This window comes from Oratosquilla oratoria, chromosome 2, assembly GCF_046742065.1.
Source record: "Oratosquilla oratoria isolate Oo_2021 chromosome 2, ASM4674206v1, whole genome shotgun sequence".
NCBI classification, from domain to species: domain Eukaryota; kingdom Metazoa; phylum Arthropoda; class Malacostraca; order Stomatopoda; family Squillidae; genus Oratosquilla; species Oratosquilla oratoria.
In genome coordinates this window covers 65,955,326-65,982,780 of record NC_134778.1, presented here as the reverse complement: position 1 = coordinate 65,982,780, position 27,455 = coordinate 65,955,326, and the positions used below count along the sequence as shown (strand labels likewise).

Below are 27,455 nucleotides of genomic sequence, written 5' to 3'. Positions count from 1 at the left end.
TCGTTCGCCAATTGCAACCTTTCTTTTACTCTTCGAAAACAGTCGACAATGCTCTCCTTAAATTTTCCGTCCTGAGTTACATTTATGATTGTATTCTGTCTTACATAGAAAATAAAAACATTCTGATGACGCTATTCGGAGATTGTAAAAAAGTGCAAATCAAGTAAATTGTGAAATAAGAGGCGTGGTGATGTGCAAATGGTGGAAACAAAAGACAATCGTAGAGTCAAGCTGGATCCTTGAGAGAGAGAGAGAGAAGGCGACAACGGAACTACGAGAGAAAGAATGTTGCAACGGACATTCGCCTGCAATTAGCAAAAGCACTGAACAGACAAAAGGCAGCACGTACTAACACACACACACACACACAGACACACAGACACAGACACAGACACACACACACACACACACACACACACACACACACACACACACACACACATACACACATACACAGCGAGAAAGCGAATAAGAGAGGGAGAGAGAGAGGGAGAGGGAGAGAGAGAGGGAGAGGGAGAGGGAGAGGGAGAGGGAGCAATTCGTACTGGAAGACACCAACGATAATTAGTGAACGTGTGAACCGCGTTTTTATTTTTCATTTTCTTTTAACTTTTCTTTTTTTTTTCCTTCTCGCTTCCTCCTTTCCCTTTTTTTTTTCTTTCTATTTATCTTCTCTTATTTTTCTCCTTGATCCTTCTTTTCTATTTCTTCCTCTTCTTCCCCTCTGTCGGGTTCCTTCCAGGTCACGTGTCCTTTATACTCGTTAAATGAAAGATTCTTCTCAATTTAGACTTGACCTAAGGTCACTACAGTGACCCGTTTTCTTGTGCATCTCATTCTTACGTTGTTCTCTTCCTCTCTCTCTGTGCGTGCGTGCTGTGTGTGTATTCACCTCGGATCTGCTGCAGCCTCTTTGCGAGACAGCCAGACACCACCCTACCGCAGTGAGCTCAGAGCTCATTATTAGCAGATCTTTGGGTAGGTCTGAGACCACTCACACTCCACACACCGGGAATGCAAGGTCACAACTCCTTGACTAACGTCCCGTACCTACTCGCTGCTAGGTGAACAGGGGCTACACGTGAAAGGAGACAAACCCATCTTGTCTCCGCCCGGCCGGGGAATCGAACCCCGGTTCTCCGGCTTGTGAGGCCAGTGCCTTACCAATCCGCCACCAATCTGCGTGTATGTGTGTGTGTGTGTGTGTTTCTCTCTCTCTCTCCTGTAGACCACTGCAATCCATGATGATCCTTTCCCTCTTGTCGCCAGGTGATTTTCGTCATCTTCAAGGCAAACCCCGCCCCCCCCCCCTCAGTAGCAAATATTCCTTACTGGGCAGTCCTTTCCCTTTTCCCTTCTTGGTGCCGCCAGGCGATTTCATTCACCTTCGTCACATCCCCTCCATGCCGGAGGAGGAGAGAGGCTGAGAAGGTGAAAACGCCAGGAGGCGCTGAGCAGCTGCGACCGAAGCAGTCGCCTTTACCCTACGTGTCCGAACAGTCACTGCAACTGGGAACCGGGGAGGAGTGCGGGAGTCGAACCCGCGACAAAGAGGGCGCGAGACAAGCAAGCTACCGATGACGCCACTAGCGGAGGATCAACTAGTCAACTAGTATTGTTACTAGTAAAAAAAGTTAGAAAGAGTGAGTCACAAATACATTTATTGTGACGTCATCACCCCCCCACGACTTCGCTGGCAGTGCACAGTCACGATCACAAGTTTCGATCCCCGTGTTGTGCAGTCAGGAGCGAACAAAAAAATTGGCCCACGCAACAGTTCTTACAACGTCAATATGGTTCTCTTTCTGTCGAGTACGTGATACGTTCCCCTATATTTAGGTTACAGTTAGATCATTTTCTTGGATAAAAATGAAAGAAAATTCAAAGAATTTGAATCTTGTATCGTAAAAAATTCTGGATGGGTCAAACAATTTGCTCGTGACTGTATGTACAACGACGACGATGATGATCACATGACTTCAAGTAGGAGCATCTCCCCCCAGTCTGAGTACTCAGACGCTTAAAAATAAAGAGACTGTTTGCATTCCGTGGATACCAACTGGAAGAGTTTCGGCCATTGGCACAATCTGGCAACGGAATGGCGGCGGCGACGAAGACGAAATTCTTCCTCTTCTTCTTCTTCTTCTTCTTCCCTGGTTCACTCAAAGCAGATCTGAAGATATGCTGGCGCTCTCAACATCATCTGTAGGATTGGGAAATTGTTTTTGCTGTCGTTGATATTGCTGTTGTCGTTAATATTTCTGTTGTTGGTGCTGTTGGTTGAGGTGCCGCTGTTGTTCTTGTAGGTGTTGTCGTTAACATTGCTGCTGTTGTCGTTAACATTGCTGTTGTTGGTGGTGTTGGCGTTGGGTGAGGTGCTGTTGTTAATCTCGATGTTGTTGTTGTTGTTGTTGTTGTTTTTGTTGCTATTGTTGTTGCTGTTGTTGGTAGTGGTGGTTGTGTTGTTGGTGGTTGTGTTGTTGTTGTTGCTACTGTTGTTCTTGTTGGTGTTGTTGTTGGTGGTAGTATTGCTGTTGTTGTTGTTGTTGCCATTGTTGATGGTGCTGCTGTTGCTACTGCTGTTGTTGTTATTGTTACTGTTGTTGTTCAGCCCGAAGCGTCAGTACATTATGACACTAAAGTCTGGAGAAAACTAATCGTCCTCTATCGCTTTAGCCAGAGAACGCAGACCCTCCTCCTCCCCATATATGTTGTGGTCGTGCCTATGCCACACCAATACAGAACAGTCTTCAGATATGTGTTTAACTATATGCGAAGCACCTCGATTGAGCGGATTGGCGCCGCATGTTCTGTTACCTCATACGTGTTGTTACGCTTTGTAGGGTGACCACATGCCCACTACTTCTACAAGAAACTATTTCTGTAACTACTTCTGTACCTAAGCCTGACCAATCTATATTCATTAGTACGAATTCAGTCTTGGACATGACATCCGCGGCGATGGACCTGCCCGTCATCATCGTCTGGGCCAGAAATGCCTACTTGCTCTGTAGCAAGAACTCGTTAGTGTCGTGGCCTCTCTCTCTGTCTCATTCACTCGTAATACACACACATACGCACGCAAGCACGCACATACACACACACACACACACACACAGACACACACACACAGACACACACACACACACACACACACACACACACACGAACAAGTTGGGGTGTACGTGTTAGGTGTGTGTGTGTGTATGGTCACACCATCAGATTAGGGAATATACGAGACTTGAGCTCTCATCCGGAAAGGTAATAGCTGACGATTACGAGATCAGCACGTGATACAAGACCATGGTGATTCTCCTTCACCCTCTTTCTCTCTGTCTGTCTGTCTGTCTGTCTCTCTCCCTCTCACACACACAAATACACACACAACATGTCTGCCTCGCACCGAGACTGATGCGGGTAGGGAGGAGGGCAGGACCGTGGGTAAGGACAGGGGGGAGGGGGGAGGGGGGGAGCTCAGATAGAGTTGCCTTCTCGTCACCCTACCCAACCCCCCCCCCAGCCACGTACAGTACCCAAGAGAACCCTTCACCCAGCCCTGGGTGATGGGGGCAGCACACATTCCTCGACAGCCCTGTGGTGGCCTGGCCTTCCCCCCCACCCTTTCCTTCTCCCCTCTGCCCTCCCTCCCATCTCTTTCCTTTCCCCTCGTAGCTTCTCAGAAACTTCAACCAGGTGATCATCTTCATTTCCTTGACATCCTCAGGTCGAGGGAAAGGATATGGGAACACACGAGAGACAGACAGACAGACAGACACAGAGAGAGAGAGAGAGAGAGAGAGAGAGAGAGAGAGAGAGAGAGAGAGAGAGAGAGAGAGAGAGAGAGAGAGAGAGAGAGAGAGAGAGAGAGAGAGAGAGAGAGAGAGAGAGAGAGAGAGAGAGAGAGAGAGAGAGAGAGAGAGAGAGAGAGAGAGAGAGGGAGGGAGGGGGGGTAGGGGGCCACTTAACCCAGAAGAGTGTCTGACCTCGAGGTCTGATCCAACTGCCGTTTTCTTTGCGGTCCTCCACATCGAACTCTCAGCTCGAAGTTCCTCTTCCTCGGGAGGGGACACGACGCCGGAGGCCCTCCGGCTGATTCATCGCTGACCAATGATGCCATCTTCGGTCTTTGGTTTTGACCACAACCATCCCCCCCCTCCCCCCAACTCCCTCCCTTCCTCCTCCTCCACCCATGACAGTGTCACTCCCTGAGTGGGGGGAGGAGGAAGAGGAGTATGAAGAGGAGAAAGAGGAGCATGAGGAAGAGGAGGAAGAGGAGGACAAAGGAGGAGGAAGAAGAAGAGGAGATGGAGCAGAAGAAAGAGGAGGAGGAAGAAGAAGAGGAGATGGAGCAGAAGAAAGAGGAGGAGGAAGAAGAAGAGGAGATGGAGCAGAAGGAAGAGGAGGAGAAAGAAGAAGAGGAGATGGAGCAGAAGGAAGAGGAGGAGGAAGAGGAAGAGAGGATGGAGCAGAAGGAAGAGGAGGAGAAAGAAGAAGAGGAGATGGAGCAGAAGGAAGAGGGGGAGGAAGAGGAAGAGGAGGACAAGGAGAAGGGGAAGGAGGAGGAGGAGAGGAGGAGAGGAGGAGGAGAGGAGAGGAGGAGGAGGAGGAGGAGGAGGAGGAGGAGGAGGAGGAGGAGGAGGAGGAGGAGGAGGAGGAGGAGGAGGAGGAGGAGGAGGAGGAGGAGGAGGGGGAAGGGGAGGGGGAGGAGGAAGAGGAATAGAAGGACAGTCTGGATCACTTTCAATCAAGATCTGAACTGGTTGAGAATTGGGTGCCCTCTCCTGGTTTCTTTCTCCTTTTCTGCTCACCTCCGTGGTGCCCACCGCTGCACTGATGTCAGGTCACTGACCGCCCCCCCCCCCTGATTTACCCTCTTACTCTGGCTGCCGTCTGGAGATTTTATTCGTCCGTACGTCGCCCCCCATCCCCCGACTTCCTCGATAGGAAAATCGTTTAGGCCGCGCCCCCTTGTTCTTCTTGAAACTTGCTTTCGATGCACAATATCCCAAGTTGTGATTTATTTATATCCACGATTGTGAAGTTGATATATTCATATCTGCGATTTTTTTTTGTCTCGTACGATTTCCCCTCTCTCTCTCTGTCTCTCTCTCTCTCTTTCTTATTCTCTTTGTCCATAGCAATATTCAATAACAGCACTGACCCTACACCAAATCTTGGGCCAAAAAATACTAGTATCTTCATGACTTTACATTTTACAAAAGGATTCTCTGAACCGGTATGTCGAGGTAATATGTACCACCGCTTTCAATCAATCAAATCAGCCATCCTGAGTCCACTGCTGAACAAAGGCCTCCTTCGTAGCATTCCATGATTCACACGACTGTGCCATCCTCTGCTACGTCACTCCTGCAAACTTCTCGATCTCGTCTCTCCACCTTCTGTCTGGTCTCCCTCTTCCACGCTTCCTATCTCGCGGCATCCACTCAGTTACACACTTGCTCCATCGCTCATCAGTCGTTTGCACTAACTTACCTGCCCAATTCCACTCCCTCTCTTTTACTGCCTCCACAGTATCTTCCACTCTAGTCTGCTCTCTCACCCAACTTGCTCTCTTTCGGTCTCTCAGTGTTATTCCCATCATAGTAAAGTCTAAAATGAATACGAAGACAAAAATCGTATATTTGCACTGAAGGGCATCTTCAGCACTTTATCCGTCTCTTGGACGGTGCAATCTGTCCCAACGCTTGAGCAGAGTCCAAGAAGAAGAAGAAGAAAAGAAAACAACGAAAATCGAATGGCTTATTCTCTGTGGAGCTTCTCCACGGTCTTATCTGCCCCTTGGCGAGTTTCGCAAACGTCATGCAGACAACCCCTCACAAGGGCCTTCTTCATTAGGTCTCCCCAGGAGAACTGATAAACACGTGGCTATTCTAGCAAGACCCCAAAGTGCTAGTTATCCACAGGATCCCTAGACAACGCGTCTATCCGCTTGATGAGGCTACACATCGCACAAGAAAATGACATACTCGCGCAGAGGAAGATGGTGTATATATTATCCCATCGCGCTGATATCTCCATCTCATTCACACGGGGCGTGTGTCCCTGCACGAATTATCTTCTAGATATTCCCAGACGCTTCTATCTGGTATGGTAGTGGTTCCCAAACGGGGGTTCAAATGCTCATTTGGGAGGAGTAGATGATAAATAAAAAGGAATAAATAGATTAATAAAACAAATGGATGAAAAAATAATCGGGAAGCCATGATATCAAGGTAACACTTACCGGCAGAATATTGTAATGCTATAAATTATATCTTATATATATATATATATATATATATATATATATATATATATATATATATATACATATATATATATGTATATATATATATGTATGTATTTATGTATGTGTGTGTGCATATGTATGTATTTTCAGACAAAAACAAATTCGATATTTAGTGTGCAATCTATGCAGTGATTATGAACCTAGTTTTGGGACTTGACGCTCCGTGTTCACAAACGGGATGTCCGGACAAGCCGTAAAACTTGGGCAGCCACTAAATACTCAGGACACTCCCCCCAACCCCCCAAGGACTTCATATAGCCTTGGCCAAGTCACAATGGAGGTCTGTGTCCTTGGCCGAATGAAATTGTTAGGCACTAGCCATAATAGAATCATTAAATGCTTCAATTGGGTTTACGAGTAGCAAGGTTCTTTGGCTTTGTATTAGCTTGCGTACGCACAAGTGCACATACACGCACACACACACACACACACACACACACACACACACACACACACACACACACACACACACACACACACACACACACACACACACACACACACACACTAACCAAAATAAAACTCCATACCATCCCATCCTTTCCCGCAACGTGGTATCCCATCTCCTCCCTCCCCCTCCCCTCCCCCGCCCCCGTGGCCGTTCCCATACCCCCGTCCCACCCCCCATCAGGACTTCCTTCCCCCTCCCCCAAACTTTACGGAAACGTGTGAGCGCCTCTTGGGGGTGAAGAGGAGGGGGAAGAGGAGGGGGGGGGAAAGGGTGAGGTGCGCCCGCAAGAGGGAGCAGACGCCCAAGAGAACAACGAGGAGGAGGAGGAGGAGGAGGAGGAGAGTCGCGTAGCTGAAGTTTCTCTCCTTCTGCGCCGGTGGGTGGGTGGGTTGCCTGCCTGCCTACTCCTCTGCGTAGGTACCGCGTTGAGACCCAGATACTTGAAAACACCTGCAGCACTTGTGCGGGGGAAGAAGGAGGAGGAGAAAGAAGGAAAAGGAAGAGGAGGAGGAGGAGGAGGAGGAGGAGGAGGAGGAGGAGGAGGAGGAGGAGGAGGAGGAGGAGGAGGAGGAGGGGGAGGAAGGAGGAGGAGGGGGAGGAAGGAGGAGGAGAAGGATGGTGATGATGATGAGGTGGAGGCGAATAATGATGATGGTGACGATGAGGAGGAGGACGAGAATGAAGATGCTGACTAGGAGGAAGAGTAAAAGAAGAAGGAGGAGTAAGAGGAGAACGAAGAGTAAGAGGAGAACGAGGAGGAATGGGAAGAGTAAGAGGAGAACGAGGAGGAATAGGAAGAGGAAGAGGTCCAGGAGGACGTACTACGGGTGGACAATATGGGCAGCAGTACTGACGGGTCCTATTCGTGTGGTCTGGAAACAGGAAGCACACACATGGGCAGGAGAGGGTCAAAGGAAGTGACGGAGGGGGGAGGGGGGGAGGTAATGGGTCGTGGTGGCGGTGGTGGTAGGGGCGGTAGAGGTGGCTGAGGGACCACCATAGGCTGGGACTAGCCATTGACAGCCCCAATGCCTCATTTAAAGGCTATTCATCCTCAAGAAACGCGAAGTCCCTCAGGTGTCAGTAAAGGAGCCAATCAAGAACTCAAGAGGTTACGCACGCACGCACGCTGTACCTCGACTATCTTTTCCTGTTTGTGGGAGCGCACATTGTTGATTTTGTCCTGGCAAAGGCCAAGTGGTCCCTTGAGGGGAGGTCGGGGTGGGAATGGGGGCGGGGGCGGGGGTGTCACTGGACTTGGGCCGTGGAGGGGAAGAGACCGAAGTTTTTCTAAATTTACTTTCAACTCGACTTTGTCATTTTAGCGTATTTTGCAGATGTGACGTCACACATTTTGCATTAGTTGCAGGATCGTCACAAAAGCGAAAAAGATCACGAATTCGGCCATCCTTTATCTATTTATTTTATTGAACCATCTATTTTTTTTTCTTCTTTTTAATTGTCTCCTTCTTCCAATGTTTCACCCGTTACCCGCTCTGTTCACGGATTGAAGACAATGTCCTGATGACGTCACGCACTTGAAGGAGGTAAATACTATTTCCTCTCTGCCGTTGCGACAGCAGTGTCGCACCTGTTCACCTAAAGGGTACTGTGTGAGGCGTGCAGTCATCTTTATTCTCCACGTTATTTGCCATTCATCAACATATTTTTATCTGTTTATCTGTTACTTGTCTATTTATCCATTTATTCATTTATCTACCTACATTTATTTGGTCATTTATCTACCTACATTTATTTGGTTATTTATCTAGTCATATCGTTTACTCATTTATTACGTTTTCACTCCATGTCATTCAGTAGCTATCTTGGAATCAGCGATGAAGTTGGATCTGCGTTTGTTTATAGTCGCACACAGCAAGGGTCACGAAGTTCATTGCACTTGTACACTCAAGCGAAAATCTTCTCTTCATTCGGCTCTCCAACTCAGTCCTGTACCTACTCTCGGGGGACGCATTTCGACCTACACCTTAATTCTTATTGTCGCTAGACAGCTGAAGGTAGCCTACCAACGGAATACGTTGGAAAGGTCTTGAATTTGCAAACCTCTAGACAGGGACTAGCATGCTACTACCTACCAAGAAACCTCAATGGAAATATGTCTTTTATTCAACTTTTTTGAGTTATCCTTAGTATATTATAATATTCTTACACGTGAGTCTATATTTCTAACATTTGTTGATTTCATTTGCACTGGTCATTGGCTTGAACTGCTTGTTAAAAAGGACAGTATACTAAAATAAACCTATCTATCTACCTACAGGTCCACTACGATCCTTCCACGCCGAGTAGGTCAAGCAAGGATACAGTTTGTATTTTATGTTTTGTCAACATCATCTAGCGCTTCTAGAAATCCTTGAAGTGCACAGAAGAGGTGGAATCACAAAGGAGGTAAAGGAGGAAATAATATTTAACTTGATAACTGCATTAAACTTCTACAGTCAATATCGTCTAAGGAGGTGGAGAGGGATGAGGAGATAGTTGTTGATGACTGCTAGAAAGAGGAGGCAATCATACAAGGGTGGGGGAGCAAATGACAGTGAGGGTGACCGTTGGAGGTGAAGGGAGAAGGGGGGGGGTGTTACTGAGAAAGGGAGTAACTGGTACACGGAAAAAACTGATAGAGAAAAGGAGGGAGGGAGGGAGGGAGAGAGGGGAGGAGGGAGGAATAAGCCAATCACTATTAGGGGACAAGCGCAGCTGTTGGCGAGAAGGGGGCGGACGAGCGCTGCTGGTAAGGGAGGCCACCAGGAGCAAGAAGAGAAAGAAGAAAAGAAAAAAAGAAGAAAATGCACGAAGGTGTCGAATATTTCCTAGGAGATAAAAATTTAACTATTACCAATGAGTAACAAAGATTATAGATATACACAATAGATTTTTTTTTTAAGAAATGGCGTCATATGAAATCAACCCCGTCGCCCTCCCCCCCTATTCCCCCGAGTGGGGAGAAGAGGGGGGAGGTGTTGTTCTTATGAGCAAGTCTGAGATTTCTCAGTTTAGGTTAAGTTGCGTTAGAGTAGATCAGGTTAGGTTAGTTTATGTTAGGTTAAGCTAAGGTACATTGCGATTGGCTAGATCAACTTAGGTTGTCAGATTACGATAGAATAGGTTAATTTAGGTTATGTTAGTTTAGGCTGGGTTAGGTTAGGTTAGGTTAGGTTAGGTTAAGTTAGGGTAGGTTAGATTAGGTTAGATCAACTTAGACTCGTGTAGATTAGGTTAGGTTTAGCTTAGGTTGAGGTAGATTAGGTTAGGTTTAGCTTAGGTTGAGGTAGATTAGGTTTGGTCAAGTTAGATTAGGCCATGTCCATCTAAATTAGGTTATGTTAGGCTACATTAGATTAAATTAAGCTGGCTCGGTTAAGCATGAGAGAAAACAACGAAAGAAATAAAAGATATATCTCCCCACAGCAATTGTAGGGAGATAAAAAAAAATCATTCATTTATTCTCCGAAAAAAAACAAAAAAAAATCTTCCTATAGTCTTTCCCAGAGAGATCATTTATTTAGGGAGGATGACCCTTGCCACCCGCTCTGTGTGTGGGGCTGAAGGTTTCCAATCAGTAAAACGCGAGGCACCAATTATCATTATCATCAGCATCGTTACCATTGTTATTATTATAACTACCACTATTAGTAACATTGTTGCTGTTATTATTATCATTACTATCATCATCATTATTATCATTATTACCCTTATTACCATTATCATTATCACTAACTGTCATTATCATTGAGGGTTTGCAATCGGTAAAACGCGAGGCACCAATTATTATCATCATCATCGTTACAATTATTATTATTATTATCATCATAACTACCACTATTATTATCATTGTTGTTGTTATTATCATCATCATCATCATCATCTCATCATCATCATCATCATCATCATCATCATCATCATCATTATTATTATCATCATTATTATTATCATCATTATCATTATCATCATTATCATTATCATTATTATCATTATCATTACTATCATTACCATTATCACTAATATTGTCATTATCATTGATATTATTTTATTGTTATTTTATCATCATTTTATTGTTATCTTATTGTTATTATTTTAATGTTATCATCTTTATCATCATTATTATCACTATTATCATATCATTAATCATATTATCATTACTATTATTATTATTATATTGTCATTATTATATAATTTTTCATTATATAATTGTTATTATATATTATTCTATTAGTATTATCAGCATTATCACAATCATCATCATTAATTGGAGAAGAGCGCCAAAAACGAGATCATGTGCTCGAGGTGCAACAATAGCATTTGAAATTAAAGATAGGCTTTCGAGTAGGTAGAAAAAAAAAAATATTCCCTCAGACTCCGTATTTCAATAATACTTTACTTCTACTCGCACCTCCCCCCAATCCCTTTCATTATTTAATTTCACCAAACCACCTAAATTATTCCCCCCCCCGGCCTTTCGTGTGAAAAATCCCCCCGTCCCCTTCCCTACCACCCCCACCCCCACTCTCCCTCTCCCTCGAGCCTAGTCTGTGGAGTTGAGTATTTTTTTTTTCAATAAAAAAATTCCACACGTGGAGCAGGACGAAAGACGACACCCAGCGCTTCTATCCTTGGGACAACATCGCACCGAAGATGTGGAGGCACAGAAATGGTTCAAGAAGAAGAAGAGGAGCTTTAGAGAGGGTGACGCGGCGGCAGCAGCAGCAGATCGGAAGGAGAGCAGAAGTTCAAGGGATGATTCGTAGAGCTCTAAGGGAGAATCTGGTCCGCAGGGGCTAGTGAGACAAAGTGATACGTGACTAACAGGGGGAGAGGGGGAGAGAGAGGGGGTAGAGAGAGGGAGAGAGGAGAGGGAGGGGGAGAGAAAGGGGGGAGGGAGGGGGAGAGAAAGGGGGGAGGGAGGGGGAGAGAAAGGGGGGAGGGAGGGGGAGAGAAAGGGGGGAGGGAGGGGGGAGGGAGGGGGTAGAGAGAGGGAGAGAGGGGAGGGAGGGGGAGAGAGAGAGAGAGAGGAGGAGAAAGCGGGGAGAGAGGAGGAGAGAGCGGGGAGAGAGAGAGGGGAGAGGGGGAAGAGAGGGGAGAGGGGGGAAGAGAGGGGAGGGAGGGGGCAGAGAGAGGGAAGGGAGGGTGTAGAGAGAAGGGGAGAGAGCAGGGAGGGAGGGGGAGAGGGGGAGAGAGAGGGGAGAGAGAGGGGAGAGAGAGGGGAGAGAGAGAGGAGAGAGAGGGAAGGGAGGGGGTAGAGAGAGGGGAGGGAGGGGGTAGAGAGAGGGAGAGACGGGGAGAGAGGGGGAGAGAGCAGGGAGAGAGGGGAGAGGGGGAGAGAGCAGGGAGAGAGGGGAGAGGGGGAGAGAGGGGAGAGGGGGAGAGCAGGGAGAGAGGGGGTAGAGAGACGGAAGGGAGCGGGTAGAGAGAGAGGGGGGAGAGAGAGAAGGGAGAGAGAGAAGGGAGAAAGAGGGGAGAGAGGGATAAGAGGGGAGAGAGAGGGATAAGAGGGGAGAGAGGGGAGAGAGAGGGATAAGAGGGGAGAGAGGGGAGAGAGAGGAGAGGGGGAGAGAGAGGAGAGGGGGAGAGAGAGGAGTGGGGGAGAGAGAGGAGAGGGGGAGAGAGAGGTGTGAGAAGGAAGAGAGGGGTAAGAAGGGAGCGAGGGGTAAGAAGGGAGAGAGGTGGAGAGGGGGAGAGAGGGGTAAGAGGGGAGAGAGGGGTAAGAGGGGAGAGAGGGGTAAGAGAGGGGGAAAGAGGGGTAAGAGGGGAGAGAGGGGTAAGAGAGGGGGAAAGAGGGGTAAGAGGGGAGAGAGGGGGAAAGAGGGGTAAGAGGGGAGAGAGGGGGAAAGAGGGGTACGAGGGGAGAGAGGGGGAAAGAGGGGTAAGAGGGGAGAGAGGGGGAGAGAGGGGAGAGAGGGAAGAATGAGGAGGAGAGAGAGGGGTAAGAGGAGAAAGAGGGGGTAGAGGGGGAGTAGAGGTAGGGAGAGAGAGGGGTAAGAGGGGAGACAGGAGGGAAGAGAGAGAGGGGGAAGAGAGAGAGGGGGAAGAGAGAGAGGGGGAAGAGAGAGAGGGGGAAGAGAGAGAGGGGGAAGAGAGAGAGGGGGAAGAGAGAGAGGGGGAAGAGAGAGAGGGGGAAGAGAGAGAGGGGGAAGAGAGAGAGGGGGAAGAGAGAGAGGGGGAAGAGAGGGAGGGGGAAGAGAGGGAGGGGGAAGAGAGAGAGGGGGAAGAGAGGGAGGGGGAAGAGAGGGAGGGGGAAGAGAGGGAGGGGGAAGAGAGGGAGGGGGAAGAGAGGGGGAAGAGAGAGAGGGGGAAGAGAGAGAGGGGGAAGAGAGAGAGGGGGAAGAGAGAGAGGGGGAAGAGAGAGAGGGGGAAGAGAGAGAGGGGGAAGAGAGAGGGGGGGAAGAGAGGGGGAAGAGAGAGAGGGGAAGAGAGATAGAGATTAAACTAAGTTAACATTAAAGAGCAAGTTAACTAACCCCGAAGATAATTAACCTCTATTTCTAAAGAGGTTGACCTCTTTGACACACACTCATTGACTGTCGATTGCTTTGTAGAAAGAAGACCTACCTACCTACCCGGGCCCCTCGTTCGAACCATGTCGTGGGCGGGCCCGACCCCGGGACCTGCACACCTCGGCTAACTTGAATCACCAGACAGACGAAACATCAACACAAATGGTAAATTTGCATACATGGATACGCGTGCATATATACATGCATACGTACATGCATGCATACGTACATACACGCACACATCCATACATACCTCTTTCCTGAATGACAGCTGCCCCTAGGTGACAGTGAAGAAAGAGGACGACGAAGAGGAGGTGAATGCGGGGCTGGGGGTGGCTTTCGGTGGGGGCTGGCGGCTCCTGCTTGGAGTTCCGCCTCTTGGAGGGGGCTGACGCCTCCGCCGCCACACTATCTCCACCTTCCATCACTATCCAATAAAGACACACAAGTACGTCACAACTCGTCAACAATTCTCTTTCACTCAAAACATCATCATCATCGATAATGTCAACATCGACATGGTAAGAACTCACTCGCTAAATATAAAAACACTCTGACGTATGGATAGTCATTATGCACATGTTTGCACACGCAAAAAAAAATGTCTGTCAAAAGATGTTATCCTTTCAAATCTATTTGTACATTCAGTGAGGTTATTTGTATTTTCCTGCGCGTGCTTCCCACGTTTCCTCAGTTTTCGGAAAAAAAATATTTACACACTTTCAAGTTAGTTTCATTATTATGATTTTCCTTTTTGGGCAATAATAGACACAACACAGATTCCTACAACACACACTCCGCTTTATGTAAACGACGTATCCATTGAAGAAAACGCATGCGAGGTGCTGGGGAGGCCGGGTGGCGTGACTGTGTGCTCTTCTTCCGAGAGAGCCCGTGTAACTGGTGGCCGGCGGCTCGCGAGGAGCAATTCAAGGCGAGACGAGTCGACGACGCGGGCCGTGAGGTCACACCCGGCCTGTTCTTGGCGTCGATCATGGGCGGCGTGCTGCGGATCCCTAAGAGCATTCTCGAACCGAGCTTAATGTCGGCGCCCGGGTCAACCAACTTTCGAGTGGTTTGATATTATTGGGTCTGATTTGGTTTTGCTTTTAGTTGGTCTGATCGTATTTTGGTTCGTTTTATTCGATCTGATTTTGTTTTGTTGTTAGTTGGTCTGTTCTTGTTTTGTTTATTTTGTCTGATTTCGTTCTCATCTTACTTCAACTGACTTGTTGAATAAAACATAACAAAATGTTGAAACAGCAGTTATGATTTCGAATAAGGCAGAAAACTGAGGATAACGCAAGAACATCAAAATATTATTTTAAATATCGTCTTGTCAAAGGAAAACGTAAATACTACGGCGACAAATCTAAAATAAACCGGAAAACGATAACAGCAACAAGAACAATTGGACGAATCATTGCTACATCTTATATCAACTTATGAAAAAGTGAACAGATTCAAATCGAATCGCGCGTGCGAAACTGGGTATGCGACTTCGATTAAGCATTACAACTTGGTGAATTGATATAGTTACAGGTCATGATTTATAGATACAAGGAGGAGGAGGAGGAGGTGAAGAGAAAAGTAAAGAGGAAGATGAAGGGAAAGGTAGAGGAGTGAGAAAAAGAAGATGAAGAATGAGAGGGAGGAGGAAAGAGAAAAGAGGAGAGAGGAGGAGAAAAAGGAAAGGAAGAAAGAAAAAAGAGGGAGGAGGGAAGAGGAGATGAGGGAAGGAGAAAGAGAAGAGAGCAGCAGCAACGGAAGGAGGGGAGGAGGGAGAGAGGCAGGAGGAGGATATGAGTAGGAGAATAAGGAAAAAAAGAGGAAGAGGAGGAGGAGGAGGAGAGGGGGAGGAGGAGGAAGAGAAAGGACGAAGTATGAGCAAAACGAGTAAGGAGGAAGGATGAAGAGGAGCAAAAAGAGAAAAAGAGAGAGGAGGAGGAGAAGGAAGAAAAGGAGGAGGAGGAGGAGGAGGAGTTGAGAAAGGAGGAAGTATGAGCAAGAGGAGTAAGGATGGAAGATGAGGAGGAAGAGCAAGAAGAAGAAAAAAGGAGGAAGAACAAAGAGAGGGGGGAAGAGGAGGAGGAAGAGGAAATGGAGGTAGAGGATGAAGAGGGAGAGGAAGAGAAGGCGGGGAAGTGAGTAGGGAAAATATTAGTTTTTCTACTTTACCATTCGTTGGAATATTTAAGGCATTCGTGGACTTGAAGAAAGCGCAAGACAGGGTTAATAAGAGTACTGGTCGTCCAAATTTATTAAAATACCTGTCCCACAAGCAAAATGAAGTGAATTTGATAGAAGCTTTTCTGCTAATTTCAAATGTGTTTTCAGAATTATTTTATCGGGCATAGTTTTTCTGTGATAATATATTAAATTTAAAAAATTGTGACTAATAAATGAGGCTGATATTTCAATGAAACTCACTTTTAAAATGTAGAAATGTGTAATTTTCGAGTGTATTTTGCTTCTGAGAGATCCCTTTTTAGTGTCCAACAGTAATCAGACAACACTGAAGAGCTCCACTTCCCTTGATACCGGGTTTCCATGTTCAGAGTGTCCTGGCGAAACCTCTCATCGTTCTCGTCACTGACGGCGCCAAGATTTGCAAGGAAAAAGTCCAAGTGAGAGTCCAGGAAGTGGATTTTTAGGTTCATATTGCATCCCAATGCCTTGTAGGATGTCAGTAACTCTTTTACGATTTCAGAATAGTTATATGCTTTGTGATTCTCCAAAAACTCTGCTCAAACTTTCTTAAATGACAGCCATGCAGCTTTTTCAAGATCATTTAGCTCTTCATCAACATTCTGGTCTCTCATTAGCTCTCTAATATGTGGTCTAACAAAAATGCCTTCTTTGATTTTTGCGTCACTTACTCAGGGAAACTTATTTTTGAAATATGTGAATCCCTTGCCTGTTCTATCCATACCTTTAACAAATAATGTCATCAGCCCTAGCTTAATAGGCAGATAAATTTTCTCTGAATCAAAAAGAGGAGGATTTACATTTTTTTCCTGCGGTCAGAGATAGTTTCAGGCACACATTCTTTTCATAAAGATTTTTCTTATCCCAACTGTCCCACTCACAGAGAAAGCAATAAAAATTTGTGTAACCCAGCTGCATTCCAAGTAAAATTGCCACAACCTTTAGGTCACAACAGATATTCCATTTATGTTCTTCATACTTATTTTTTTGCAATAGCTTCATACTCTCATATGTTTCCTTCATGTCAGCTGCATGGGCCAGAGAGACGGAAGGAAACTTGTTTCCATTGTGGAGAAAAACAGTTTAGTTTTCAGGCTCACTTTTGAAGAGTCAATAAATGAGCGCCACTCATTCCTGTCATATTTATGATTAAGTTCCTCCAGAACAGAATATACATCATTGCAAAACATCACACCATCCTCAAGTGAGAATTTTTTTTCAAAATAACAATGTCGCTTACGATAACAACTAACTTTGATTTCTTTTTGAAGAAAATTTCAGCCCTTTAACCTGGAAGCAAGAAGTCCAGATTGATTTTTGACAAGTTTAATTCCCGCACAAGATCATTCAGATCTCCCTGACTCAATAAATGTGGTTCACTTGTAGAACATATTGGCTGAAAGTCCATGTTTTCTGTTTCTTTTTCCATAACCTCCTCACTTCCCTCATCTTCACTTAGTTCCATTTGTTTTTGAGGGTCAGGTACAGGAGAGTCTTGCCCCTAAGGTATTGGTCTCGTAGACAAATTAGGATATTTTACAATATGCTTGGAAGTTGATATTATACCTTTTATATATGTAATTCACAAGTAGCAATCTGAAGTATGATCTTTTGGTTCTCTCCAAACCATAGGGATGGCAAAAGGCATATGGCGTGAACCTTTCGCCCATACAGTGAGAAGCCTGACACAGGTTACACAACACACATGAGGGGCCCAGCTTTTGTCCTGGTCCCCCACTTTGCAGCCAAAATAATGTTCAATCAATGTTCAAGGTTCAATCAATGGCGTGAAATACCGTCTTTGTGACTTCAATGTCATTAAGCAAAAATTGTCTAGGTAATTTTATAAAGGATTACAAAGGCGCAGCATGCCGGCAGGAGACCCTTTGGTCCATATCTAGGTCGGATGCGAAAAAATCATAATGAATAAATAAAAACTATAATAATGTAAATAACAAATAAAATACATATGTAAATGCATATGTATAGTTAGATAATAAACAAACAGGTAAATAGTAAATAATAATAGATTGACATATATCTAATAATAATTGAGAATCAAACAGACAAATGATAACAAAACAAAAACAAATATAAAATAAATGATAATCATTACAGCATCTTGCTTAGGTGTTTATCTAAATGATTCTTAGAGCTTCGAACTGAACTACAATGCACTGCCTCTGCAGGAAGTTTATTCCATTCATTAACTACACGGTTGGCGACAGGGAAAAAAAATCCAGAGCCATTTTTTTTTTTTTTTTCCCCAATTTCACCAGCCATTTTTTTAATTACCAGAGCCATTTTTGATACTTCCAGAGCCATGTTTTTGCAGGTTCGATTTCCTTCAAACTATTGGAAGGCTAACTCACTACTCATGTGCATGAAAAATATATATATATATTTTTTTCTTGTTAACAAATCAGCCTTTAATTTTGGGGGGAGGGGTTTGGGTGGGGGAAGAATAAGATATATGCAAATTTACAGGTTATTATTGTAATGTATTGATACAAACATGTCAAATTAGTTAATGGATTTCAATATGATGCAAATTATTGAGTTTCCTTGTTAAGTTGTTTAAGATCCACTTGCAGAGTTTTGTAGAATAAACTTAGTAGTTTCTGACTTTCTGCTGTTCTGCATAGTACTATGCAGGTCTTCTATGGTAGCAGTACAAGGTCACAATGTAATTTTCATTACTTGATATTAATCTAGTTATAGCAACCTAATAGGTTAAACCTGTTTATATGATTATTTGATTAGTCCATTAGCATGTAGTTCTCAACTTTTCATTCTTAATGCTCAGTTTACATTAGCTCTCTTAATCAGTTTTACTCACTCTTTAACTCTTGCACTTTGAATTTTTGATGATTTGATCCAGTTACTGTTATTTAGGTATTGAATTAATCTAAATCCTTCTTGCAAGACTTGTATACATTAATCGCATTTCAAAACTGCCTCCAATTATTCTGATTCTTTCCAGTTCCCACCATACCACAAACTCCTAACTTCCTCATTCTCCATTAAGTCATTTACACCTGAATTCATTCATAATGGTGATGGGATTCAGGGATTGCTAAATGATGGATAATGCATGAAAAACGTTGAATCTTGCGGTGGGAGCTTTTTTTTTGGGGGGGGGGGGATCGCTCCCGCTATTGGATTTGCAAGAGCGACATTGGGACTTTCCCGAGCGAAATCGCACGTCGCTCCCGTGTATTTTATTTTATTTTTTTTTTTTCGCTGGTTGGCGAAGTTGTTTCTACCTACTTCCAAATTGAATCTATTTCCGGACAGTTTGAGACCATTGTTTTTTGTCTGATTCTCATTCAGTGTGAAAATTTTGTCACTTTTGATGTCAATTCCTTTTAGAATTTTAAAGACCTGTATCAAGTCACCTCTGAGTCTACTCTTTTTTAGGGAAAACAGATTCATATGTTTTAGTCGATTTTCGAATGATTTGTTTTTTATATTTGGAATCAGTTTTGTGGCTCGCCGTTGTACTTTTTCCAGTCTGTCAATGTCTTTGTGAGGGTGAATGGCGGGTACGCTACTGTACAATATCACAAAGTTATTGCCACACAAATGCGCACTTCAAACACAGTATTGTCAAACGTATAACAATCTCACGCAGTGTTGCCAAAATCAGTGTTGCCAACGCTTGAAATTTAACCCACTTAACACACGTAACATACCGTGGAACCAAAAAAAAATGTGGGTGATGGAAAAAATTGACATTATTTTTGGATTCTGCATGCAAAAACATATAAGATATAGCCATTGTTTTCCTAAGGACGAATCCTTTGATGGCCAATGTAAGAGTAAATTATAAACAAATTAATAAAAACTAATAAAGAGATAAGTAAATGAATAGAAGAAAATAAATCTTAAGGTGGGATATCATTAGTCTCTATGATAACTGTACCATATTGTTGAAAATGCAATTTGAAAATTAGTTCTTATATATAGATATATATATATATATATATATATATATATATATATATATGTATATATCATATATATATACATATATATATATATATATATATATATATATATATATATATATACGTATATGTATATATATTATATATAAGAACTGATTTTCAATTTACATTTTCAACTATATGGTACGGGTACCATAGAGACTAATGATATCCCATCTTAAGATTTATTTTCTTCTATTCATTTACTTATCTCTTTATCAGTTTTTATTAATTTGTTTATGATTTACTCAATTTTATTTGTTTTGCTTTCGAGACGGAACCCACTGCACAACTAAAACGAAGCTTAAGAAACGGACATTCATTAACGGACATAACATTCATTAAACTCCTGTAGGTTTACATTGTAATTGTTATTTGGAAAAAAAATATAGTTCCTGGTGAAAAATTGCAGTTTGCCAAAACAAAATGCGTGAATGACAATGAAGCAACTACCGGCAAAAATAAAATCCATTCCCAGCTGCCATTCCCCCTTACTTTCGAAATCTGCGCACAAACCTAATTTGTTCCAACCTAACCTTCTTTGACATACTGTCAAAAACCATTCTGACACGTGGTGCATGCGGGCTACCACTACGTCAAAATATGGCGTTGAGAAGTGAGGGGGCGTAGATTGAGGAGGAGGAAGAGGAGGAGGGGGTGGGACCCAGTGGGAAAGAATTTAACCTAAACCAGCTGCACCTTCACCCAGTCACTATGACGTCATCAATCTTATAGGCACTTACCCAGAGCTTACAACTTTTATTACTGTCTTTAGAAAAAATAGATTTATCGATTTCCTTGCCTGATATTTTCGATGCAGAACTTCAAGGAAATATGGTTCAATACATGAGAAACACAACTTTGAGGTTTTATTTTTTTTTATCCCAGGAATATTCCAAAACAATCAAGCTATCGGGACAAAAATATTCTCATCCTTCTTGTTATACTTGATCCTCTGCTCTTGAGTGTTTCATCAATGTCTCGATCTTTTCCGTGGTCTCCCTGGCGGTCATCTAACCCTGCAACACCAACTCACACTCTTTCACCTTCTTCAAAAGTGACCTCCCCACTCCAAATCCAGAGCATAACGTCAAATATCTTACTTCTGCAGATGATCTCACGATGATAGCTCAGGATGGAAGTTGCAAAATAGCTGCTAAAAACGCCCAATCACGCCTTGACAAACTGGTACAGTCCCCGACACAAAACAGAATGACAGCCTGCTCTCAGAAATCCCATTACTCACCCCAGAGAACCACGAAGCAAAGAATCATCCTACAGTCAAAGTGACAGAGCTGGGTGCGTTCCTCCGTGCATTCCGCTTCAGTTTGGCCGCGGTTAGCGCGCCCAAACTATTAAAGCTTAAAAGTCAGGTTCATGCCGAAATAAAAGTCCGGTAGATCAAATAATACTATACCAAAGAATTTTTTTCCGTAAACCACATCCAAAAGGTAGGCCACATACTATAACATATCAGCACCTATATTGCTTTAATAGTTTGGGAGCGCTAACCGCTGTCAAACTAAAGCGGAACACACCTAGGAACGCACAGAGGAACGCACCCAGCTCTGCAAACTGAATGACCAATTTCTCTCATTGGGCAAAGTTCATAAATTCCTAGGTCTCACTTTTAATATGCACATGTCTTTCAAACATCAAGGACCTAACCATGAATATTAAGAAAACAAATGTGCTAAGATCAGCAGCAGGCACAGGTTTTGACCCCCAGAAACATTAATTTGCAGTCTACAAACAGTTCATAAAAACCACACTCGACTAGGCTTCCACAGCACGATTCCCAGCAACCAAGGAAACAAGACACTACAAAATACACATACCATTAAGAATAATAACGAAGTAGTTAAACCACACGAATAGAATATCTACCGTCAGAATACAATCACCCTAGGATAGCCCACATGAAGAATTGTCACCCTGTCGAAGTCTGGGGTGACGATTCTTCATGTGATCCCAAAATCCTTCCAAAAGTTTAGCACATAAAATTCATAGGTACACAAAATTTCTTGTTTAGATTATATTGTAATTACAAAAGAAATATTGTTGAATCTTACCTGATCAAACAACTAATTTTAATACATCAAAAGGGCAATGATCTCCTGACGCCGTCACTAGCTTGGCCGATAACAAACTGATACGTCAAGTTGTTCGCCCAGCCCTGAAGCTACCACATGTCGCGCAAACTTGACCTGGGTTTGATTATGACTCGAGCTGAACTGGACCACGTGTTGGCATGATAACCTCCCCACGTCTCCTCTATCCCCTCCTAGTATATATAAGTCCATCCACCCATTTGTATAACCACGCTGAAGAGTATCATAGTGATCGTAATATATGTATCTTCATACAATTTTTTTTCTCTGATAGTGGGACCTACTATACATACATACATATAAATACATATATATATATATATATATATATATATATATATATATATATATATATATTCATAGTGTAAATGGGCAGGAGGTTTTCCCTCAAGCATACTTCATTAAAATAAATGGCAAGCTTGTTATGACAGAGCTTCTTGTCGTATTTTTCTCTCTTTCTTAGAGTGATCTTGCCTTCTGTAGGCAGTAACCTTAATAAATCTCCGTATGTCATGTTGTGGAATAACATACATAATCTATAAATAAGCCAAAACGCGTTTTCACACCTCTTGGTGCTTCCTCAGTGGCAGGTACGAATCTAAGGGCTGGGCTGGTGCGTGTGGGTATATATGGGACAGGCTGTGGGATTTTGTCTAGTCGTCGGTGTGGGATTTTGTCTGGTCGTCGGTGTGGGATTTTGTCTGGTTGGCGTCGCCGGAGCTCCGTGTCGTTCTGTAGGTTGGAGGGTGGCGTGCATCTGTGGGGAATGATCTTCTCACACTTGGTAGGATTTTTAAGTCCTCGAGTTGGGTATTTATTCCCGGGGATAGATCCTTGATATACAAAGCCTCTAATATAGGTAAACGTCGTGGGTCTTTGTTGTGATCTATAATCTCCGTATTCTGGGTTAGGTCTTCTCTTCTTAATTTTGCTTGATGGACTTCGCTATGATGATTTTTAGGTGCTCCTGAGTTTAGGTGATATGACAGACGACGCGAGAGCCTCATGGTGGTCATGCCGATATAGGTAGTAGGATGGGTTTCACAGTTCCCATATTTGCAGGTGTACCTATATACGACATGAGATCTTTGAAGCTCATCGACGATCTGCCTGGTGTTGTTCCTTAGGAGTAGGTTCGATGTTTTTTTGTTTTGATAGTAAATAATGAAATTAATTTTGGAGCTTGATTCAGTGGGCTTGATGTTTCTCTTTATGATTTGTTGCATCACTCTCTCATCCTCCTTGTATGCAGTGGAGAAGAAGGATTTGTAATATATATTTATAACGTTCTGCGCTGGATTGTCTGATGCATTTGCTGATTTAATTTCCTCGTACCAATTTTCCATTATTTTCTTGGTCACTTTTTCAATGTCTCTATTGCTAAAACCGTTGTTGATTAGGACTTGTGATGCTCTTTCTAGTTCTAGGTGCACATTTTTCCAGCTACTACAATGGCTAAGGGATCTTCGTACATATGCACTAATTGTTGAGATCTTGTACTTTTGTGGGCATTCACTCATTCCGTTAAGGCAATGTCCGGAGTTACTAGCTTTGGTGTAAACTGAGGTATGAAAAGATCCTTCCCCCTGTTTCACGAGGATATCAAGGAAAGTGAGATATCCTTTTTCACTGTTTTCGATGGTGAAGTTAAGACCTGAGGCTTCTATGAGTCTCTGTTGTAGTGCTACGACTTGTTCGTTATTTTCCGCTTTTACGAAAATATCGTCTATGTATCGACAGTATATTTGCGGTTTCTGTACTTCACCGAAGACCTCTTCTTCGATACTACCATTGAAGAAGTTAGAAAAAAGGACTCCAAAAGGATATCCCATTGCAACTCCATCTATCTGGCAGTATTTGGTACCTCCCCATTCACCTGCCCGAGAGGTACCAAATACTGCCAGATAGATGGAGTTGCAATGGGATCTCCTTTGGGAGTCCTTTTTGCTAACTTCTTCATGGGTAGTATCGAAGAAGAGGTCTTCGGTGAAGTACAGAAACCGCAAATATACTGTCGATACATAGACGATATTTTCGTAAAAGCGGAAAATAACGAACAAGTCGTAGCACTACAACAGAGACTCATAGAAGCCTCAGGTCTTAACTTCACCATCGAAAACAGTGAAAATGGATATCTCCCTTTCCTTGATATCCTCGTGAAACAGGGGGAAGGATCTTTTCATACCTCAGTTTACACCAAAGCTAGTAACTCCGGACATTGCCTTAACGGAATGAGTGAATGCCCACAAAAGTACAAGATCTCAACAATTAGTGCATATGTACGAAGATCCCTTAGCCATTGTAGTAGCTGGAAAAATGTGCACCTAGAACTAGAAAGAGCATCACAAGTCCTAATCAACAACGGTTTTAGCAATAGAGACATTGAAAAAGTGACCAAGAAAATAATGGAAAATTGGTACGAGGAAATTAAATCAGCAAATGCATCAGACAATCCAGCGCAGAACGTTATAAATATATATTACAAATCCTTCTTCTCCACTGCATACAAGGAGGATGAGAGAGTGATGCAACAAATCATAAAGAGAAACATCAAGCCCACTGAATCAAGCTCCAAAATTAATTTCATTATTTACTATCAAAACAAAAAAACATCGAACCTACTCCTAAGGAACAACACCAGGCAGATCGTCGATGAGCTTCAAAGATCTCATGTCGTATATAGGTACACCTGCAAATATGGGAACTGTGAAACCCATCCTACTACCTATATCGGCATGACCACCATGAGGCTCTCGCGTCGTCTGTCATATCACCTAAACTCAGGAGCACCTAAAAATCATCATAGCGAAGTCCATCAAGCAAAATTAAGAAGAGAAGACCTAACCCAGAATACGGAGATTATAGATCACAACAAAGACCCACGACGTTTACCTATATTAGAGGCTTTGTATATCAAGGATCTATCCCCGGGAATAAATACCCAACTCGAGGACTTAAAAATCCTACCAAGTGTGAGAAGATCATTCCCCACAGATGCACGCCACCCTCCAACCTACAGAACGACACGGAGCTCCGGCGACGCCAACCAGACAAAATCCCACACCGACGACCAGACAAAATCCCACACCGACGACTAGACAAAATCCCACAGCCTGTCCCATATATACCCACACGCACCAGCCCAGCCCTTAGATTCGTACCTGCCACTGAGGAAGCACCAAGAGGTGTGAAAACGCGTTTTGGCTTATTTATAGATTATGTATGTTATTCCACAACATGACATACGGAGATTTATTAAGGTTACTGCCTACAGAAGGCAAGATCACTCTAAGAAAGAGAGAAAAATACGACAAGAAGCTCTGTCATAACAAGCTTGCCATTTATTTTAATGATATATATATATATATATATATATATATATATACATATACATATATATATACATATATATATATACATATATATATATATATATATATATATATATATATATATATACATATACCAATGGCTTTTTCCCTCTTACAAGGGAGGTAACCAAAAAACAAAAGCATAGATCCATTCTCAACCATTCCATCCCCACATACTCCACTCCCAGTCACCCCCCTCCCTCCCTCTTATCTAGAATCCTCTTACATCTCGCCCACTGCCCTGAGTCAGAAGTAATACAGCAAGACACAGCACATTCCCAGCAAGGCAGCTTCATTTAATCAGTGACCAATGCCCCTCCCCCTCTGTCCCCTCATGCAGAAAAAGAGAAGACAGAAATCCCTTCAGGCTGCTTCAAAATATCATTCACACATACTCCCTCACTCCCATACCCCTCAACAGACATTCCCCTCTTCCCCAATGCCCCTTTTACCCCATCCATCCATCTCATCCTTGGTCACCCCTTCATGTTCACTCCTTCCACCTCTGCCTTCCACAGCTCTATTACTTTTTTTCATTCATTCTTTCCATGTGTCCAAATCATCCTAATACTCGTTCATCAACCCTATCTCCCAACTTCCTTTCCACCCCCGCTCTCCTCCTTACCACCTCAATTCTCACTCTATCCAACCTAGTAACCCCTACCATACTTCTTAGGCATTCCATCTCAAACACATTCAAACTCCTCTCTTATGTTCCATGTTTCTGCCCACATCGTGCTTTTGGCACAATCACTCCTTCAAACAATCTCTTCTTAGTATCCATTCCTAAATATCTATTTTTCATTACACTTTTTAATCCACCAAGGCATTTACTTGCTTTTCTCAATCTACATTCTGCCTCCACTCCTCCCTTTCCTACCACATTCACACCCAAGTTATTACAGCTATCCACTTCCTCCAGCCTCTCTCCCTTAATACTCACTTCCGATTTGCTGCCACATTCTTCCCTTGTACATCTCATCACCTTTTACCCACATTTATCTTCAACTTCATTCTTTTGCACAACTTCCCTAACTCTGTCATTTTCTTAGTCCCTCCTCTGATCCTGCCACATGCACAATGTCGTCAACAAACAACAACTGGCTTATCTCCTATTTTTCTCCATCTTCTTTAACAATCTTAGATCCCAGCCCATTACCTTTGCATTTACTTCTTGCACCATCCCATGCATAAATTAAACAGCCAGGTTTATATAACATGTCCCTGGCAAGTCCCACCTTTACCTCAAACCACTCACTCTCTCCATTTCTAATTCTAACACAGGCTCTATTACTCTGGTAAAATCTCTTTTTGCTCTTAACAGCTTTCCTCCTATCCCATATATCTGCAATACCTCCCACATTGCCTTCCTGTCTACCTTGTAAGCCATTTCCAAATCCATAAAGGCCCAAAAAACATCCTTACCCTTTCCTACAGCTTTCTCACATATCTGTCTTACCACAAAAATCTGATCCATGCAAACCCTACCTGTCCTAAACTCACTGTTCCTCACCATTTACCTCCTCTGTTCCTCTCCTAATCCTATCAAAACCCTCCCATAAGTCTTCCTAACTACACTCAACAAACTGGTCCCTCTGAAACTACTACTCACACTTGTCCCCATTTCCCTTGTAAAGTGGAACTATAGAGGCACTCCTACAACACTCTACCCTCTTTTAGACAAACATCAACCCTCACTGGCCAGTCCACCTTCACTGTATCTTTTTTAGACACTCTACATGACATCCATCCAACCCAGGTGCCTTACCTGCTCTAATCATTTTAATAACTGCTTTCATATAATCTTTATTTCTCCTCCATTTTCCTCATTCATCACTCATTTCCTTAGCACTTCCCACTGTAATTACTTTTCCCTTCTTATCCTCCTTCACATTTAGTAACTCTCTAAAATACTCTGCCCTTATTCCACTTACTGTCACCTCTTCCATTATTATATCTCCATCTGCACGTTTCACCTTTTCTTCTCTATTTGATTCACCTCCTCTTCCTCTCTTAATTTCTTTCCCAAAACATCTTTTTATTAAGGGGTACTTTATTTTTCACTTGTTTATTTATTGCTATATGTGTATAGAGCACACCAATAAAGCAAATGGAATAGTTCAGTTCAGTTCAGTTCAAGAGTTTATTTAACAAAAGAAAACAAAAATTTATACATACATATATACAAAATTTTACAAAATTATTTGTTGAAAAGGGAGAGCATGAAGCAAAGCTTATGGGGAAATACTCTCCCTTTAGGGCATCGTTACCTGCGGCGAAGGTCAAGGGGATGGTGGTTCGAATCCTGCCACCGGCAAAGTTGAACCAAGGGTATGGTTTATTAAATTCCACGCTACAAAGTCCTCTGTAAGGGGCATTGTCCTAGCCTTCCAATGGGAGGAGTTTGTGACGTTAAACCATATCATCATCATCAGTATAATATATTTCCTTTTACAATGAGATGAAATAACTTTCAAAGACATGTGACACAATGCCTGCTAAC

General features: G+C 43.3%; 1 protein-coding gene across 1 annotated transcript in view; it reads right to left on the bottom strand.

Moving 5' to 3' along the window:
* Egfr (epidermal growth factor receptor) overlaps nt 1–14,154 on the bottom strand; it is a 389,728-nt gene extending 375,574 nt beyond the window's left edge. The window contains exon 1 of the mRNA XM_076210022.1: nt 13,527–14,154. Coding sequence (XP_076066137.1) covers nt 13,527–13,698 — 172 coding nt within the window. The 5' untranslated portion in view covers nt 13,699–14,154. The remainder of the gene's footprint in view (nt 1–13,526) is intronic.
* Between the last annotated feature and the right edge of the window lie 13,301 nt (nt 14,155–27,455).